Source organism: Loxodonta africana, chromosome 1 (genome assembly GCF_030014295.1).
Source record: "Loxodonta africana isolate mLoxAfr1 chromosome 1, mLoxAfr1.hap2, whole genome shotgun sequence".
NCBI classification, from domain to species: domain Eukaryota; kingdom Metazoa; phylum Chordata; class Mammalia; order Proboscidea; family Elephantidae; genus Loxodonta; species Loxodonta africana.
Genome location: NC_087342.1, coordinates 43,419,693 through 43,439,318, shown reverse-complemented (window position 1 = coordinate 43,439,318; position 19,626 = coordinate 43,419,693). Strand labels below are relative to the sequence as shown.

Genomic DNA, 19,626 nt, shown 5'->3' with positions numbered 1-19,626 from the left:
CCCTCACACCTACCCTGCTATTGCTCTGTGATAACAAAATTTAAGATCATAACAATGATTTTACTGGTTGTTGAAGCATACGAAAACATGATGAAACGAGGCAGAAATGTGTTAGTATAAAAAAAAATCATGGTCCAAAGTAGGTAATCAATAGATAATATAGCAATATAACTTTCAAAAATTTGAACATCCATACTTAGATGACACATTTCCATGTCCAGGAAACTAGCTTAAAAAGATACTATGTAAAGATATATTTGTTGGCTATAATATGAGCCTATGGTGTGCTGCCTTTTTAAACTAGATTCATGTATTACGGTTCAATTAAAAATGTTAAAAGACTGACAAATGTCCTGTGTATGTGGATATTTTAAAATAATTATCTGCTTCAAAAACCAAGCTTTTTGATTAACCAACCAACTACTATGTGTGCTTCAGACAAAATAGTTTCTACTATAAATTAAATAGGTCTTTGCCTAAAGGCTTTCAGGAATATCAACTTACAAAACTACAATTATAAAATGACAGGAAACTGGACTTTATTTTTACCATATGACTTATCTTGCTAGTTAATAATAATCTCTAAGCCAAGCTCATTCAGCATTTCTCTCTTATATAAAGCAGAAGAAAAAATGCTTTAGTTTTAAGGGATTAAAGAGTTTTTAGTGAGCAATGATTTGTTTAAATTCAAAGGAAAACTATATAAAAGAAAAATCAGTGTGTGAACTATCACGTTGGTAAAAGGAAACCATATGGGATCACAACTACAATTTTCCACAGAGAAAAATGGTCTATAAAAAAACCTACCAGCTGAGATAACATGCAGCTTCAAACACATTCAGAGTTTCATATTTCAAAAGGAAACATGTACTATATGTTTACCTTCTCCGAGGAGACCTGCTTCTTCTTCGGGGAGACCTGCTACGTCTGAGTGGAGAACGAGATCTCCTCCTAATGGGAGATCTACTCGCTCTTCTTCGGGTTGGAGACCACCTATTGATTGGGCTGGCATCTTTGGATCTTTCCCGTCTGCTGAGGATATCATCTCGAGGTCGTGTTCTTAAGGGGACCAAAACAAGTTAATATAAAAATAAATCAAACTAAATGAATTTCTTCCACTTGTAAAGAACGTCTTAGGAAACAACAATACCTAGAGACAGCAAATGACAATTAACTCATTTTTAAATAAAAGGTCCATTCCCTTAGCTCTCACAGTTTGGGCAATTACTGAAGGTTATCCATACTGTTAAAGCCAATGATCCAATTTCAGATGAATAGGGCAAATAAAACATGCCCAAGTGAGTAATACTAGTGCACTTCTTCAATCTGAAGGCTTTTTTCAACCTTCATTTTAACGCTTCTGCAATTAAGAGTCTTAACGTTAATGTCAGTTAAGTATAATAGCATCTTACAATCGATGTTAACCTTAAAACTGGGTAAATATAATACGCCTCTCAGTCTCTCTCACTCAAAGTTTACTTTTCAACACCTGTCTCACAAGTACCTTCCAATGAGCCTTGTTGTTGTTAGGTGCTGTTGAATAGGTTCCAACTCGCAGCAGAGACCCTACATACAACAGAATGAAACACTGCCTGGTCCTGCGCCATCCTCACAATTGTTCTTCTGCTTGAATCCACTGCTGCAACCACTGTGTCGATCCACCTCAAACAGTCTTCCTCTTTTACACTGGCCCTCTATTCTACCAAGCATGATGTCTTCGATCACGGACGGCTCCCTCCTGAAAACACGTTCAAAGTATGTCAGACGTAGTCTCGCCACCCTTGATTCTGAAAAGCATTCTAGTTGTAGTTCTTCCAAGATAGATTTGTTCATTCTTTTGACACAAGAATATTCAATATTCTTTCTGAACACAATTCAAAGACGTCAATTCTTCAGTCTTCCTTAGTCACTGTCCAGCTTTTGCATGCGTATGATGTGACTGAAAATATGGCTTGGATGAGGCACGAAGCCCTGGTGGCACGGTGGTTAAGAGCTATAGCAAATTATGGCTGCTAACCAAAAGGTCGGCAGTTCGAATACACCAGCTGCTCCTTGGAAATCCTATGGGGCAGTTCTACTCTGTCCTACAGGGTTGCTATGAGTCAGACTCGACTCGATGGCATTTTTTTTCCATGGGTTGGATCAGGTGCACCTTAGTCCTCAAAGTGACACCTTTGTTTTTTGACACTTTAAAAGAGGTCTTTTGCAGCAGATTTATTCAATGCAATACGTTACTGGATTTCTTGACGGCTGCTTCCATGGGCATTGATTGCGGATCCAAGTAAAATGAAATCCTTGACAACTTCAGTATTTTTTCTATATATAAACGATGTTGCTTATTGGTCCAGTTGTGAGGACTTCTGTTTTCTTTATGTTGAAGTGGAATCCATACTGAAGGCTGTAGTCTTTGATCTCCATCATCAAGTGCTTCAAGTCCTCTTTGCTTTCAGCAACCAAGGTTGTATCATCTTCACTTCACAGGTTATCATTAAGTCTTCCTTCAATCCCAAAGCCAGATTCTTCAGAGTCCAGCTTCTCGAATTATTTGCTCATCATACAGATTGAATAAGTGTGGTGAAAGGATACAACCTTGACTGTACCTTTCTTGACTTTAAACCATGCAGTATCCCTTGTTCTGTTCAAAAGACTGCCTCCTGATCTATGTTCAGGTTCCTCATGAGCACAACTAAGTGTTCTGGAATTCCCATTTTTCACAACATTATCCATCATTTGTTATGATCTACACAGTCAGATGCCTTTGCATAGTTGATAAAACACAGGTAAACATCTTTCCGGTATTCTCTGCTTTTAGTCAGGATCCATCTGACATTAGTAATGATACCTCTGGTTCCATGTCCTCTTCTGAATTTGGCTTGAATTTCTGGCAGTTCCCTGTCGATGTACTGCTACAACCGCTTTTGGAAGATCTTCATCAAAATTGTACTTGTGTGTGATATTAGTGATATTCTTCGATAATTTCTGCATTCTGTTGGATCACCTTCCTTTGGAATGGGCACAAATATGATCTCTTTTAGTCGGTTGGCCAGGTAGCTGTCTTCCAAATTTCTTGGTATAGATGAATGAGCACTTCCAGCACTGCATCCATATGCTGAAATATCTCAACTCTTATTCCATCAATTCCTGGTGCCTTATTCTCACCAATGCCTTCAGTATTATCAGTTCTTGATCACACGCTACCTCTTGAAATGGTCAAATGCTGACCAATTCTTTTTGGTACAGTGAATCTGTGCATTCCTTCCATCTTCTTTTAATGCTTTCTGTATCCAATATTTTCCCCGTAGAATCCTTCAACACTGCAACTCGAGGCTTCAATTTTCTCTTCAGTTCCTTCAGCCTGAGAAATGCTGAGCGTGTTCTTTCCTTTTCTAACTCCAGGTCTTTGCACATTTTATTAGACTTACTTTGCCTTGTTGAGCTGCCCTTTGAATTATCTTGTTTGGCTCTTATACTTCATCGTTCCTTATCTTCACTTTAGCTACCCTACATTGAAGAACAAATTTCAGAGTCTCTTCTGACATCCATTTAGGTCTTTTCTTTCTCTCCTATCTTTTCAATGACCTTTTGCTTTCTTCGCATATGATGTCCTTCCACAACTTCTCTGGTTTTCAGTCATTAGCGTTCAATTCAATGCGTCAAATCTATGCTTGAGATTGTTTATTATGATATCTGTATTATAATAGGCCTTTCTACAACTTAAATTTTTAAAGTAAGTTTTGGAAATTTCTTAACGTTGCTGCAGATTTGGATAGGACTACTCATCCTGAACAGTAGGGCCAGCCTATAAGTGACAACAATAAAAAAAACCCACTGCCGTCGAGTCGATTCCGACTCATAGCGACCCTATAGGTCAGAGTAGAACTGCCCCATAGAGTTTCCAAGGAGCGCCTGGTGGAAGATTACAATATTTTTCCCATTTAATAAAAACGTAAAAAGACACAACTCATCAGCCATGGAAGGGACTGGACAATGGGTTGGAGAGAGATGCTGACGAAGAGTGAGCTACTTGTGTCAGGTGGACACTTGAGACTGTTTTGGCATCTCCTGTCTGGAGGGGAGATAGCAGGATAGAGAGGATTAGAAACTGGCCAAATTGTCACGAAAGGGGAGACTGGAAGGAGGGAGCAGGCTGACTCACTAGGCGGAGAGTAAGTAGGAGTATGGAGTAAGGTGTATATAAGCTTATATGTGACAGACTGATTTGATTTGTAAACTTTCACTTAAAACACAATAAAAATTATTAAAAAAACGTAAAAAGACAAGCTGCCTTACATTTTTGGACATGGTGTGCAGAAACTTTAACAATCTTTTTCTAAGCCAGGCAAAATGGGCAAGGTAGACTTTGACTCAGATCTGTAGTCCTTCTTGGTAGGACCATTGGAGCAGATGCACACACACACACATACATACATACATAGTCCTCAAAGCAAAGACTGGTCAAAAAATATAAAGGGATGGGATAAAGTAAAAGGGTATGGAAGGAGGAATACTGTTTTTAATCTCCTCAAATGCAGTAAAAACTAAAATGTTCAACCTTACTAGTGATATAAGAAATTTAGATTAAAACAAAACAAAAAGAAAGGCAAAATGATAATATATAGTACTTGGGTTAGTAAAGGTTCGTGGGAAAGGACAGTTCACAGTCATCAAAGTACAAATTAGTAGAATTTCTTGGAAGGAAATTTGGCAGTAACTTTCTAAAACGTAAATGTACAAACTATTAGACTTTGCAATTCCATTTCTACGAGTCTATTCTACAAAAAACCTCACATATGATCAATGGATATCTTTGCATACAATAGCAAAAAACTGGGACCAAACCAAATTATTATCAGTTTTGAAAGGGAATGACTAGCAAATTTGGTGCATCCACAGTGTGAAAACCCATGTTGCTCTTATAAAGAATGAAAAAAGATCTACACGTACAGTCATGGAAATGTTTCATGAAAAAAGCAAAGCCTATGAAAATATGACTCCATTTTTATAAGAAATAATTTATAAAATTGCGCACAGAAAAGGAAGTGGAGAAGAATTTAATGTTTCTACATTATCTGAATTTTCGTTAGTTATGTACTTGTTCTACACAGTAATAAAAAATGTTTCATAAGCTCTGCTGTAGTTCTTAATAAAGTCCTCAAATTTCCTCTTGAAACTGAAAGACTACCAGGGGAATTAAAAAACACTTTAGATCAGAGAACCAGTAACACTTGCAACTGCCTCAACTGAGAAAGTTAAAGGAAAAGGGGGCCCATCTCAACTCACTATGTCTGTATAAGCAAAGAATGAGTCTCTTAAGATTAGACCACTTTGAAAGCATTCTTCAAATTTCTGTGAAAATATGATATGAACCTCAGTAAATATTAATCTAAATATAATGTCTAGGAAGTAAGAGTATCTTTACGCAGTTGAAGATGACAGTCCTTTAATGGGCAAAACTTGGTTGATAACTTCACAATGCATAATTGTTGACTATAAAGCAGATATTGAAAAATTAGTGTCCAAAGTAGTTTACATCAGTCTAACAGTAAGAGCAACAGCACCCTTTCTGTACCTTTACTAGATCCCAAGTAAGTGGTATAACCTCTTTGAATCTATTTACTGATTTATAAATATTAACATGAAAATAAGTATGAGCGTCTCTCCATCTCAGGAGTTAAGTGAAATGAGAACTTATGAGAAAGAACTCTGATAAACTGAACATATTATAAAAACATAATCTGTTATTGTTACTGGTACAAAACAAAATCATTTCTTACATTTCTTACACATTAATGAGATTATATGGCGACAGGAAAAAATGCCCATTTTAACTTTATATTTTTAGAGCCAAAAAACTGATGTTAGGTTCAATATATATTGTTAAAATTCAAAATCATGCAAACGAAAGAGAAGCATCATGGGCAGATCACAATCCTTAAAGTTAGAAGTTTCTGCCTATACTGTTCAATTAAGTAGTAATCCCCCACCCCACCCCCAAATGAATGGGTCCACATAGACTTAATCAGCCAAATTATTTGGATTTAAAGTACTGATTTAGCAAACCAGACAGCAAATTAATTGAACTTAAAAAAAAAAAAAAGGATTCTGTCACCAAACTCAGTATTTGTAAAACAACTCCCAGAATCATACTAAAAAAAAAACAAACGAAACCCAATTCCGACTCATACCAACCCCATAGGACAGAGTAGAACTGCCCCACACAGTTTCCAAGGAGTGCCTGGCGGATTTGAACTGCCGTCCCTTTGGTTAACAGCCGTAGCAATTAACCACTACACCACGAGGGTTTCCTGAATCAAGATACTTATTGATAAAAAGTACAAGTATCAATATAGTTAATACATACAATTTTATATATAAAATCTTGAAACTCACTCACTTTTAACTGTCCACAAGTTCTAGTTTCTCCTTTACTATTTGGTGTGTTGGTAAAAAGTATAAACAAGTTACCTTGGAGAAGAAAGTCGCCTCCTGTCTGGTTCTCTTCGTTTTCTTTCTAAGGATCGGCTCTTGGCTCTTCTACCAGGAGACAGAGTTCGAGAAGGTGATTTGCTCTGCTTAGATCTTCTATCATTTAAAAGTGGAGATCTACTTCTTCTTGACCTATCACGTTGTTTTGGGGATAAACTTCTTCTTTTAGGACTACGACCAGGTCTCCTACTGGGTGATCTATTTTCCTTCCCAGAAGAAGCATCTTTAGAGGGAGACTTAATTGGCTTCTTTTCTTTCTCAGTTTCAGAACGTTTTGATTTTCTCTCTTTGGATCGTGACCTTCGGTCTTTGGATTTACCTCTTAAATCAACTGGGGATCTGGATTTTTTGCCTCGATCTCGACTTCTACTTTCATTTATAATTGGGGACTTTTTTCTATCCTTTGACTTGTTTTTATCTTCGATTTTAACCTTATCATCAGTAGGAGATCTGGGCTTCCCAATTTTCTCTAGAGAACGCCTTCTAAGGGCTGGAGATTTTGATTTTCTTGCTTGGTCTTGAGACTTACTTCTTTTAGATGGACTTTTGGACTTTTTCCTCTCTTTTGACTTGCTCCTAGTTGTTTTCTCTTTAACTATTTCAACACCTCCCTTACTCTTCTTTTTATCAGATCTATGTCTAGTCCGTTCTTTGGATCTGCTTTTACTTCGTTTTTTTGCACTATTTTTATTGTCCACAAGTTCAAGTTTCCCCTTCATATTTGAAGATCTAGTACTAGACCTATTTCCATTTCTTGCCTTTTCATGAATCTCTCCCTCTTCTTCAGAGCCAGACTCATAACCTTGTAATATCAGCCCCATTCCAGACTGGACCTTTCCTTCCATTAACTCATTATCAAGTTCAGCTTTAATCAAGGCTCTCTGTTTTTCCAAATCTTCTAGCAAAGCTAAATCATCAAGTTTAGTTCTTTTTGCTGGAGACATGCCTTCTTTGTCGGAAGCATCAATAACCTCTTTTCTTTTGTGTTTCTTATGTTTATGCTTATGTTTATGTTTTTTATCCTTGTCATCTTCTGAGGAATGTTTATGTTTCTTATGTTTACTTCTGTGTTTATGCTTCTTTTTTTTGTGACGACTGTGTTTATTTTGAGATTGGTCTTCTGATACTTCTCCATTTTCTTCATTTACACTCTTTTCAGAATTATCAGCATCTTCTATCCTATAAATGTATCAAACACATTTTAAAATCACATCATTTATCAAGTACTCAAAGAGTTGAAACGAAACAACAGTAATGACAAAACACACCTCAACGTAATACATGAAATTAGATAATCACTAAAATTTTCTCAGAATAGTTTCAAGCATTTAATTTCAAGGAAGGTATATATGGCAAAAACTGAGCTGGGTGCAACTTAGTTTACATATAAATTTGTTTCTAATGGTTGAATTCACGTATCATAAATGTTGGAGGAAATGCACAATGCGGGGAGGTCAAAAGTTATATTTAGCAGAGAAAGGGAATCCAAACCAGATATGGGAAAACCTTGAAGTGAATACTGAATAGTTAACAGAGTAACCAGCATTTCCCACACATACTTAAGGACACCCCCCCATTTTCTTTTTTTATAAAACACATTAACATATATGTGGGACTAATGCCCTTCTTCACTTGACATTCAGAAAAAAGCTTCATGTCTCATTTGTTTTGAGAAGATTTCATCTTATATCTTTTTAATCTCTAGAGCCAGTATTGAGCTACAGACAAAAAAAGCACTCAATTAGCCCTGGTGGCTGATGTTGAAAATGTAAACACGCTTCCAAGAGTTACAACTTTAAAGAGAACTAACCAGGAGTTAGGACTCTCTCAATTCACTTCTAGTACCTACCGCCAAGAAACTATGTGCTTATTAGGCAGAACCACATGGAAATGCCTTTTTTGGCAGGTCAAAATCAGTCAAATTATCAGTGATTTCACATGGTTCAGCATGCATCTAGTTCAACAAGTTATTTAATCTCTCTGAATTTCAACTGGAGAGATCAGTTTCCCAAAATATGTCCATATTAACAAATGCTATGCAAAAAAAAAAAGCAAATGCTCAGGAAATGTCAAGATAAGAGCTTATTATTCTAAACTATCTCGTTAAGTCCTTGGTGTTCAGTAATTCCAAGTTAAAATACAGGCTATGATAGATAGCATCATTTAACTTTCCCCTTTAACGTCACTCCACAATAAACCATCACATTCTAGAATATGAGACCAAAACCAGATTTTATTTGGATTCAGGCCATCATACTGTTTATTTCTGGAGGAAGGCATTTTTTTGTCCAAGTCTTTCAAATTACATACTCTTATACTTTTAGTGAGTTTATTATTTGTGGTGTATGCTACAGATGCTATTGTAAGAATTCATCAATCTATTTGTTCAATCTCTTTTAACATTTTAAAAAACCTTCTGCCACATGTAGGCACTAGGCTAGGTAGTAGGAAAACAAAGACATACGAGACCAATATTTGCCTCCTTCAAGGAAATTACAGTCCAGTGGAAAAGTCACATGAAAAAACCTCAGAACACTGGAGAACTACAATGATAAAGACGTGAATGAGGGCATTACGGAAACAGTGAGGGGTTCCTAAAATGACTTTGAGAATGGTCAGGGAAGGTGTCCTGTAGGATATCCCAGACAAACCCAAGCTAACTGCTAAGCAGGGACTCTGGGGGAAGAGAAGAAATATTTATTGAGAGGGGACATGGATTAAAAAATAAATGTTGAGTAACGCTGTCCTAGAAAATGAGTAAAAACTAACCAGAGGGGAAAGGGGCATTTTAAAGAACCAACCAATCAATTAATCAACTGCTCCGTTGATTTTGACTCATGGCAACCCCATGTGTGCCGAGTAGAACTGTACTCCATAGGGTTTTCAAGTGTGAAAATGGCACAGTGGTGGCGTCTGACCTCGTCTAACTTCACGAGGGGAGAGAATCACTATCAGCAGCATCAGCCCAGGGCTGGTTCCTATGAGGCAGAAGTCAGCCATAACTCTTCTCTCCAACTTCTTTACCAATTCTGACATCAGCTGTCCCTCCCATGGTACTCTCTACTTCTCTGCTGAGTTTCATAATTCAGGGCTGGCCACACAGAGCTCTCAACCACAGTCACAGTTACAGGGCTTATTAGGGAAGTTAACAGTTCACAATTCAGCATCAGGAAGAACTCAGGATACAGTTCTTCGATCAGGACAGCCTCTTCTCAGCTGTGCCACAGGCAGGACTCTCTTCTTCCCTCGGCCTTACTTGGACAAGTGTTACAAAGCTCTTTAGCTCTGCCAATAAGTGCCTGGGGGCACCCTACTCCGTCATCGCACTCAGTGGGTCAGCAAGCCTAATTCCCCCAACAAGTGCCCGGAGGCAACCCACTCCACTAGGAAGCCTCCTGCCTGAAGATGCTCAGCTTTCTTGCTCCGTGGGTCAGCACACCCACTGTTGCCTTGTTTTGTGGGCTGTGAAGCCTACCATGCTACCTCACGCTGGTCTCCTGGTTCTGCTGGCATTTCTCTGCCAGTGCTCCTTGCCATTTCTGATGTTACCACTCTCTGTCTCCTGGGTCTAGGAGGTTCTCTTGGAGCAGGGACCCCAGGCCCAAAGGATGTGCTCCACTCCCATCTCTTCTTCCTTGGTGGTAGTGAGGTCCCACCCTGCCTACCTCTGGGATGACTCATTTGAAGCCTAGCAGGATGGCAAAACTGGGACCAAACCGCTTGTAAGGGTTTCCACGCACCTTATTTTCATGATTTCACCCTCACAAGCATTATTAGCAAGCTGTCCAATTCCGTTGGTGGGCCATAAGCACCTAAGTTGTACAGCCCCACCCAATCATTTGGGGGGAGTTACAAGACCCTGATGACAAAGACCATATAAAAGTGATCCATGGCACGGCATCAAAGGCTATGATCTTTCAGAACCAGTGTGCCAGGCCTCTCTTCCAAAATGCTTCATGGTGGGCTCGAACCACTAACCTTTCGATTAGTAGTTACTTAACCGACAATGCCACCTAGGGACTCCCATTTTAGAGGAAGCAGATGACAAAAGGCATAGTTAACTACAAACTGATGAGTGTTGCCAAGGCACCAAACTTGTGGAAGAAATTGGTCTAACAAAGGTTAGGATCCCAAATGGTCCAATTCTAGATGATAAAATATAGTATGTAATCACATACATACTATATTTTATCATGGAGACAGAATTAAAGGTTCACTGGAGTTACAGAGGCCCAGGAACTGCAAAGCTAGGTCGTTGGATGGGTTGTCTACGATGACACCACTATTTCTGAAGATTATGACAGAAGGTGGGTATAGAGTCTCACAGTCTTCAGTACACTTGGGATGGGGTATGACTGAAAAGTTACTAAATGACAACAATGAGGAAGTGTAGAGAACGAGACAGTCATCGCATGACATAAAACTCAAAGAACTTTGACTTTTGGATGTCAGAACACTAACCTCTGTTTTGGTATACGAAAGGAAAAAAGTATCCTCTACTGAAAGATCTAGGAACCTTGGTGGTGTAATGGTTAAGCGCTCAGCTGCTAACCTAAAGGTCAGTGGTTTGAACCCGTCAGCCACTCCGTAGAAGAAAAGACCTGGCAATCTGCTCCTATAAAGATTACAGCCTAGGAAACCCCATGGGGCAGTTCTACCCTTGGAACAAAACAACAACACCTAAAAGATCTACAGAGGAAGATGTGTCTTCCAAGGGCAGTCGGGTTTTAGTTTCGGCTGACTTCTCTCTAATGGGGTATGGGAAGACATTCTCTGCATCATCAATTTTTCTCCATCAATTGCTACCACCTAATATACCACATGGAGCCCTGGTGGCGCAGTGGTTCAGAGTTAGGCTGCCAACCAAAAGGTCGGCAGTTGGAATCCCCCAGCCGCTCCCTGGAAACCCTACAGAGCAGTTCTACTGTGTCCTATAGGGTCATCATGAGTCAAACTGACTTGACGGCAACGAGTGTTGGTTTGGCATACACCACAAATTTTACTTGTTTAATTCTTGATTGTCTCTCCCTTTTATAATGTAAGTCTTATGAGAGCAGATTCCTTTTCTGTTTAGTTAACTGCTCTATCCCTAGGTACTAACCAGGTTGTCATTAAGTGTCATAGTAGCTACTCAATAAATATTTACTGAATCAATGAAATGAACTATACAAAATAACATATAAAGCTATATACGTCATTATGTTAATCTCTTAGCTCTTCATAGAGAAGATGTATCTTTAATGTCTCACAGTGTACACACAGTAGTTGTTAGTTGCCCTTGAGTTGATTCTGACTCATGGCGACCCCATGTATTAGGGCAGAACTGCTCCATTGAATCTTCTTGCCTATAATTCTTAATGGAAGCAGATCACCAGGCCTTTTCTTTCATGGTACTGCTGGGTGGATTTGAACAACCAACGTTTAGGTTAGCAGTAGAGGGGGCAAACCATTTGAGCCACCTAGGGACCTTGTTGTTGTTGTTAGGTACCACTAAGTCAATTTTGATTCAGAGTGATCTCCCGTGACAGAGTAGAACTGTCCCGTAGGGTTTTCTAGGCTGTAATCTTTATGGGAGTAGAACACCAGGTCTTTCTCCTATGGAGCCACTCAGTAGGTTCAAACCACCAATCTTTCAGTTAGCATGCAAGCGGTTGCACCACCAGGGCTCCTCTAGGGACCTCAGCACACAACATTTGTTAAATGTGCAATACCACAAATTATTTAAATTTATTCACCCCTTTCCCAAAGAAGGAATCCCCAGATGATACAAATGGCTAACACACTGGGCTGCTAACCAAAAGGCTGGAACTTCAAGTCAGCCACAGGTTCCTCAGAAGGGAGGGGTAGCAATCTACTTTCAAAAAATCAACGATTGAAAACCCTACAGAGCACACCGTTCTATTCTAACATCCTTCCCTTGTCAGAATTAACTGAATAGCAACTGGTATGGATTTTCCCAAAGAAAAATCCTTTCTCTGAGCTTTTATCTTTTCTAATGCTAAAGGCAGCTTACAAGTCTTCTAAGGAGTTTCAGTTCAAAATTACTAGAATTTACCCACAGAGGAAATAATTTCCTTCAAAAGAAAATATCATGATCCCAAGTGTTACTTAAGATTCATTACCAAGAGTAACTCCAGTTTCTGTTATAATGAGTGCTATCTCAAGAAATAATGCCTAGATTACTGATAAAAAGGCTAAAAGCACCTTAGAGCTAGCCAGGCTAACATTAGTAATCTTTGAGTTCTCCTACACTGGACTTAGTCATAGAGCAGACCTTCACCCTCCTCTCAAAGCAAATTTCGCAGAAAATAAAAGATCAAGGTCTGACAAGGTACATCAGGAAGACCTGAACTCAAAATGAGTCCACAGTATATTACATATAAAGCACTTCTGCTAAGGCTGCTTTTTAAGTTGTTATTAACTTTTCTTCTAAAGCTTTAGAAAACTTGATGCTCTTCTAGAATGCTGTGTACTGACAACAAATACAGTTGAATTTGAAAGGCAGACAATATGGGGGGTGTTTAACATTATTTGGTAATTCGTTTTGTTAAGCCTAAGGTACAAGTTTTACTCTTCAAACAACCTAGGTCACCTGGCACAATAAAAACAATTACAGAACAACTTTAAAATAGCATTAAGTGATCAATCACTAGCTTCTGCTGCATAATCTATATATAAATATCCCATAGTGTTATCTTATTCCCTCTTTCACATACTTTTTCAAAGAATATTCTTAATGGCTCTTATTTAGGAGACATTCAATTTATAATCTGGAGACAGAGAATTGATTAACTTAAATATGCATATGAATAAAACAGTGTTCAAGCTAGACAGTTTTTCTTAAAATAATTCTTTAACACTAAGCCAAGTGAATGCGACTCCTTCTTTCCAAGAAAGAAACTAGGACTGTATCTCTGACAAGTTAAAAAACACTTTTAATACAGAAAGAATTCATGTCAATGTAAAGATAAAAATGGACCCAAAAGACCAGCCAGTCTTAAAACAAATACCCTGCCCCATTTCCTCAATTCACATTTGAGAAATTAAGTTTCAAAGAATTAGAAATGCCCCATTAGAAAACTGAAGGCAGACTATTTCAAACCATACAGGTTATTTTTAAAAGTGGGTATCACCGGATAGTGAGAGGCCAAAGAGAGTATAGTCGTTAGATCCTGGAAACAGACTTAAAAAAAAAAAAAAAAAAAAAAGCCCATTGCCATTGAGACAATTTCGACTCATAACAACCGTATAGGACAGAAGAGAACTGCCTCACAGGGTTTCCAAGGCTGTAAATCTTTACGAAAGCAGTCTGCCACATCTTTCTCCCGTGGAGTAGCTGGTGGGTTCAAACCACTGACTTTCTGGTTAGCAGTCAAGTGCTTAACCATTGTGTCACCAGGACTCCTTGGAACCAGACTGCCTGAATTTAAATCCTGGGTCTGCCACTTAGTGTGACCTTGGGCAAGTTACTTAATTTCTCTGTGCTTCAGTTTCATCATCTGTAGAATATGGCAAGTAACAGTATCTACCTCCATACAGTTGTCATAAGGATTAAACGAGTTTATTTGTTCAGTGTTTTGATATAGTACCTGTGACTTAGTGCAAATAAGTCAGTACATACAAAACATTAAATGTTTAAACCATTAAAAAGGCTGAGCTAAACCAGACTGACATATGCCACTACGTTAAAAAGCCTTTGGGAGCTTATGATCTTTTTTATATTTATTTCAAGTTTAATATTTTGAAAAGATCCCATATGTAAGAATGGTACGGCAACAGGGGCGTCTGACCTCCTCATCTAACTTCACAAGGGGGAAGGAGAATCGAGAACAGCAGCATTGCTCCAAGGTTGATTCCTATGAAGCAGAAGTCAGACATACCTCCTCTCTCTAACCTTTTTTTTTTTTTTTTTTTTACCAATTCTGACACCAGCTGTCCCTCCCATGGCACTCTCTACTTCTCTGCTGGGTTCGAAAATTCGTTACAATGGCCACATAGAACTTACAGGCCATACTCACGGTTATGGGGTTTATGAGGCAAGTGTTGTTGTTAGGGGCCGTTGAATTGGTTCCAACTCATAGCAACCCTATGTAAAAGAGAAAGAAATGCTGCCCAGTCCTGTGCCATGCTCACAATTGTTATACTAGAGCCCACTGTTGCAGCCACTGCGTCAGTCCATCTCCTTGAAGGTATTCCTCTTTTTTGCTGACCCTCTATTTCACCAATCATGATGCCCTTCTTCAGGGAAGTTAACAAGATACAATTCAGGGTCAGAAACAACCCAGAATACAGTTCTTTGATCAGAACACCCTCTTCCCTGTTGCCCCTCCAGGCAGGCCTTTCTTTGGCTCCTGGACCCTTGGCCTGGCCTCGGCCCTGCTTGGGCAAGATAAACAAAGCTCTTTAGCTCCACTGAGAAGTGTCCTGAGGCACCCAACTCTGCCAGAAAGCCTCCCGCCCGAAGGCACTCAGATTTCTCGCTCTGTGCACCAGATAGCCCCCGGTTTTGCTGCCTCTTCTTCTCGCTGTCTCCTGGGTCTAGCAGGCTCTCAGTGCAGAGATTCCGGGTTCAAAGGACACGCTCCACACCTTGCTCTTCTTTCTTGGTGGTAGTGTGGTCCCCCTTGTCTGCCTCTGGACTGGCTCATTAAGGCTAGAGGGATGACAAAACTAACCAATCCACTCAGAAGACATGGTCCCCGGACTCTCTGTTAACCCAGAACTGAAACTATTCCCAAAGCCAACTCTTCAGACTAAGATTAGACTGGACTGTAAAACAAAATAATACTCATGAAAAGTGTGCTTCTTGGTTCAATTAGACACACAAGACTAAATATGCAACTCCTGTCTGGAAACGGGATGAGGACGGAGAGAGGGACAGGAGCTGGCTGAACGGACACAGGAAACCCAGGGTGGAAAGGGGGACTGTGCTGTCACATCATAAGGATTGCAACTAGGGTCGCATAACAGTATGTGGCTAAACTTTTGTATGAGAAATTAACCTGAGCTGTAAATTTTCACCTAAAATGTAATTAAAAAAAAAAAAAAAGGACATAAAAACTCAAAAATAAAAAAAATAAGGATAGGGAAGTAGACAGAGAGTTGGGGACCTCAAACCACCAAGAAAGGAGTGTCAGGAGCCTTTGGACCTGGGGTTCCTGCACAGAGAAGCTCCTAAGCCAAGGGAAAATTGATGACAAGGACCTTCCTCGTGAAAGTCCACAGAGAGAGAAAGCCTTCCCCTGGAGCTGATACCCTGAATTTGGACTTTCAGCCTACTAGACCGTGAGAGAATAAATTTCTGTTTTTTTAAAAAAAAACTAACCAATTCCCTCGTTAGGGTTCCATACACCTTATTTGTATTGTTTTTCCACAAGGGTGCCATATACCTTATTTGCATTATTATCAAGCTGTCCAATCCCTCTGATTGGAAAAGCATATTATTTGCATAGTCCCACCTAGTCACTGGAAACCCTGGTGGCATAGTGGTTAAGTGCTACAGCTGCTAACCAAGAGGTTGGCAGTTCAAATCTGCCAGGCGCTCCTTGGAAACTCTATGGGGCAGTTCTACTCTGTCCTATAGAGTCGCTATGAGTCGGAATCAACTTGATGGCAGTGGGTTACCTGGTCATTTGGTGGGAGTTACAAGATAATACTGAGAAAAGCCATATAAAAGTGATTCACTGCACTGCACCATAATTGTAAACTACTCAATGTCTTCTGAAGAACTGTTTAGACACTGTATTTGAGCACTCTATTGAGCAGCATGCATGGTTCTTGCTTTCATATCAAACTTATTTTTTGTTAAATATTTCCAAATAAGTGAAAGTGGGACACATTAAGACCAAGTAAAATGCCATTAACACCAACTGCTCTGTTGGCGGGGATGGATGCCATTCATACTGCAAGAGTTTCGATATATACATATGTATATACACACACGCGTGTGAGCGCACACACACACACACACAAAGTTTATTTTAAATTTAGTATTATTCGAATGTGAATAAAATATCGCTGAACCACTGCTTAAAATGAATCTGAACCATCCCCTGAAATCAAATTTGTTGTTGTTAGGTGCCACCTAGTCACTTTAGACTCACAGTGACCCCATGTGACAGAACAGAACTGCCCCACGAGGTTTTTTAAATGGACATACTACTACAGAACTTTTCACAGACTACTAGAAAAATCAACTGCATAGCATGAGATTTGTGCTGCATTGGTATAAATGTTATAACTGTACCACAAGTGAACTCAGTCAGAAACAATAGGAGACTAAGTCTATATGACACTAGTTCGGAAATCTTAAGTCAAACTGTGAAGATACTAAGTAGCTTTCAAAAGTCTTTACTGAAAAACTTCGTATATTCTCTGCCCAGTAAAGCAAATCACACGGAGGAGCCCATAACAGGATGCACAGGCCGTCTAGTGGCAAAGGTTTCTCCCATCTTCCAGTCACAAGTTGCTGCAAGACTTTATCTACCCCTTTCCTAAGATGGCTAGAAACAAATCTGATAACACCCGTGCAAAAAACGGTCGCTTTAGGAATACTGTTTAACGATCTATTTCTTTCAGATTGTTTGCAGTTTTCCCAACATAAACACGAAAAATAAAATACTGCTTTTAGTTAAGCAATGTTGAGCCTGTGCAGCACGCAAAAGTATGTTTTCACTTGGCTTAGACTCTTATATTAACTTAATTATAAACATAAAATCCTTTGGTTTGGAAATAACTAATAATTTCCACTATTTCTTCTTCTCGTCCTAAAAAGCTCAGGTCAAAAATGCTAGGCCTCAACACTAAAAACTGCTACCTTACTTTGACTCAAGTTTGCAAGTTGGCAAGTAAAGTGCCAATGAACAGGAAAAAAAAAAAAAAAATACCGGGCGGTCGCTGGAAGAGAGTACAAGGTTGAGGATATGGAAGTATCCCGCTGTCCACAAGCTACAGATCTGGGATGGTCAAGAGTGTGACCCCAGCACGGATTCTCTCTCTCTGCTTCCAGATCTTAAAACTAACACCGCCACTGCCTCTCGGGTCCCCAGCACCGATGCCGGTGAGTGCGCGTACAGGGAGCTCCGCTCCACGTCGGAGGAAGAGCAAGGCGCGACCCTCAGGGTCGCTGCAGCCGCCCCGCGCACCGCACCTGTAGAGGCCGCTCGCGCCTACGCCTCCCGGGGCAACGACGCGCGGCAAGCCGCCGACGCCTCCGACCCAACAGCCACGGTGTCTGGGGGAGCGAGGCTCCAAGGCCGCCCGCCCTCTCCCCACGCCTGCCGCCCCACAACGTACCGCGCGGGGAAAGAAAGTTTGCCTCCCGCCGCTAGGCCTCAACTTTCCCGCCCGTCCGTGCAGGTCCCCGCCGGCTCCCATTCGGCATTACCCAACCCCGACCTTTCGGACCCCACTAACAGAGACCACTTACTCTGGCTGTTCCCGCAGCGACGGAGTCTCCGCGGCGGCCATCTTGAACTTCCTGACTTCTTGGCGGTAGCGGCAGCGGCTGGCCGGACCGTGCAGGCAGGCAGTAGTGCAGGAAGAGGAAAAGGAACCGTCGCGCATGTGCTGAACGCGTTGGAGAACACGAAGCTGTGAGTCCGCTCTAAGAATCCGGATATAAAACACTGCATCCGGGGACAAGCGCCGAGCGTCATGATGCCACTTCCGGGGTGTTGGGGGCGGTGCTTGCGTGTGGGTTAAGGGCGGACGACTTGGCGTTCTGAGTCGATTCGTCAGTGCGGAAACCCGGAATGTGGTTCTGAGGTTTCTGGAGAAGGCAGCAAAGGGAGTAGGATGTGGGTTTCGCGTGTGCAGATCCAAAAACTGATTTGCTGTGGGGCCCAGAAATTGGGTTAGAATTTTTCTTAAACCAGGGCAAACGAAATAATTATTTTGAGCCTGGGCTGTGTTACGGGAATACGATTGTCTGAAGGGGCGTTAAGGGAAGGTTTGTAGAAGTGCACTTTGAGAATACTGTACGTAGAATGTAAACGTCTTTTAAAATGGAACTATTATTGATATATTTATTTGGAACTTTGGAACTTAGTTTCAACTTTTGCTAAGTCTGAGAATAACACGATTCAGGAGTCATTCAGTTCGTTGGTTCTGACGATTGATTTTTTTAATGAATTCTTTTTATTTATTGGTCCAAATTGTTTCGTGTGGTTTTGTTTTTCCTTAATGATGGACTCTAGTAATGAAATATTGTATGTGACAACATTTACTGGCTCTTGGTGAGCCAGGTAAGTTCCTAAATTCCTCTCAAAAAAAAAAAAAAAAAATAGACAGCGTTCTCCATACTCTTGAGTTTGGATTTTTCCTCGAGTATGTTTCTGGATTTCCATAGGGGAACAGTTCCAAATATTCTACCAAATAAGGCACTGATTGACTAAATTCCAAAAGTGTTGAAAGTATTAAGCCTCCCTCCCCCCTTAATAATGTGGAATACGAAATTATTCCTTAGATAATTGTTGACTTTTGTGGATTTTTTTCCCCAGGATTGTAGCATATCTTTATAGGATCTTTAATTATATTTTCTTAAGAAAGAATTACTCCCATCCTTAACAATCAGATTCAGGTGTAATAACTTAGAAGACTTCTTTTGAAGGAAAAGTTTTCAGAAATATATCAAGAATGGTTTTTATTTTCAACCATATATCTAGATACTGAAACCCTTTGCCATCAAGTCGATTCATAGCAGCAGTATGGGACAGAGTAGAACTGCTCCATACTGTTTCCAAGAAGCTGCTGGTGGATTTGAACTACGACTTTTTGGTTAGCAGTCAAGCCCCTACCTACTATACCACCAAGGCTCCAATTTTGCACTGTTAGTACAGTAGTTAAGATCTTGGCTGCTAACCAAACAGCCTGTGGGGCAGCTCCACTCTGTCCTATCGATGGCAACAGGTTTGGTTTTAAGGATAAGAGTGCATAATTTGGAATTTCAGAGCCCTGGTGGTGATGAAGAGCCCTGGTGGCACAGTGGTTAAGAACTCGGCTGCTAACCAAAAGGTTGGCAGTTCGAGTCTACCAGCCACTCCTTGGAAACGTGTTTGGTTTGAGTTGGGTGGTGCAGTAGCCCTGGTGACGGCGCTGGTTAAGAGTTGAGCTGATAACCAAATGATCAGCATTTCGAAT

General features: G+C 40.2%; 1 protein-coding gene across 3 annotated transcripts in view; it reads right to left on the bottom strand.

Annotated features, from left to right (window-relative positions):
- PRP4K (pre-mRNA processing factor kinase PRP4K) overlaps positions 1 to 18,397 on the bottom strand; it is a 42,339-nt gene extending 23,942 nt beyond the window's left edge. For 2 of the 3 annotated variants that reach the window (XR_010321118.1, XR_002787644.2), the window contains exons 1-3: positions 17,915 to 18,085; positions 6,466 to 7,665; positions 883 to 1,059 (exon numbers count right to left, since the gene is read on the bottom strand). Coding sequence is in view for 1 of the 3 variants with exons in the window: in XM_010597549.3 (XP_010595851.1) it covers positions 883 to 1,059; positions 6,466 to 7,665; positions 17,915 to 18,051 (1,514 nt within the window). In the remaining 2 variants the exon portion in view is untranslated. Of the gene's footprint in view, positions 1 to 882; positions 1,060 to 6,465; positions 7,666 to 17,914 lie in introns of all 3 variants that reach the window. The other variant, XM_010597549.3, reaches the window with a different exon arrangement.
- Between the last annotated feature and the right edge of the window lie 1,229 nt (positions 18,398 to 19,626).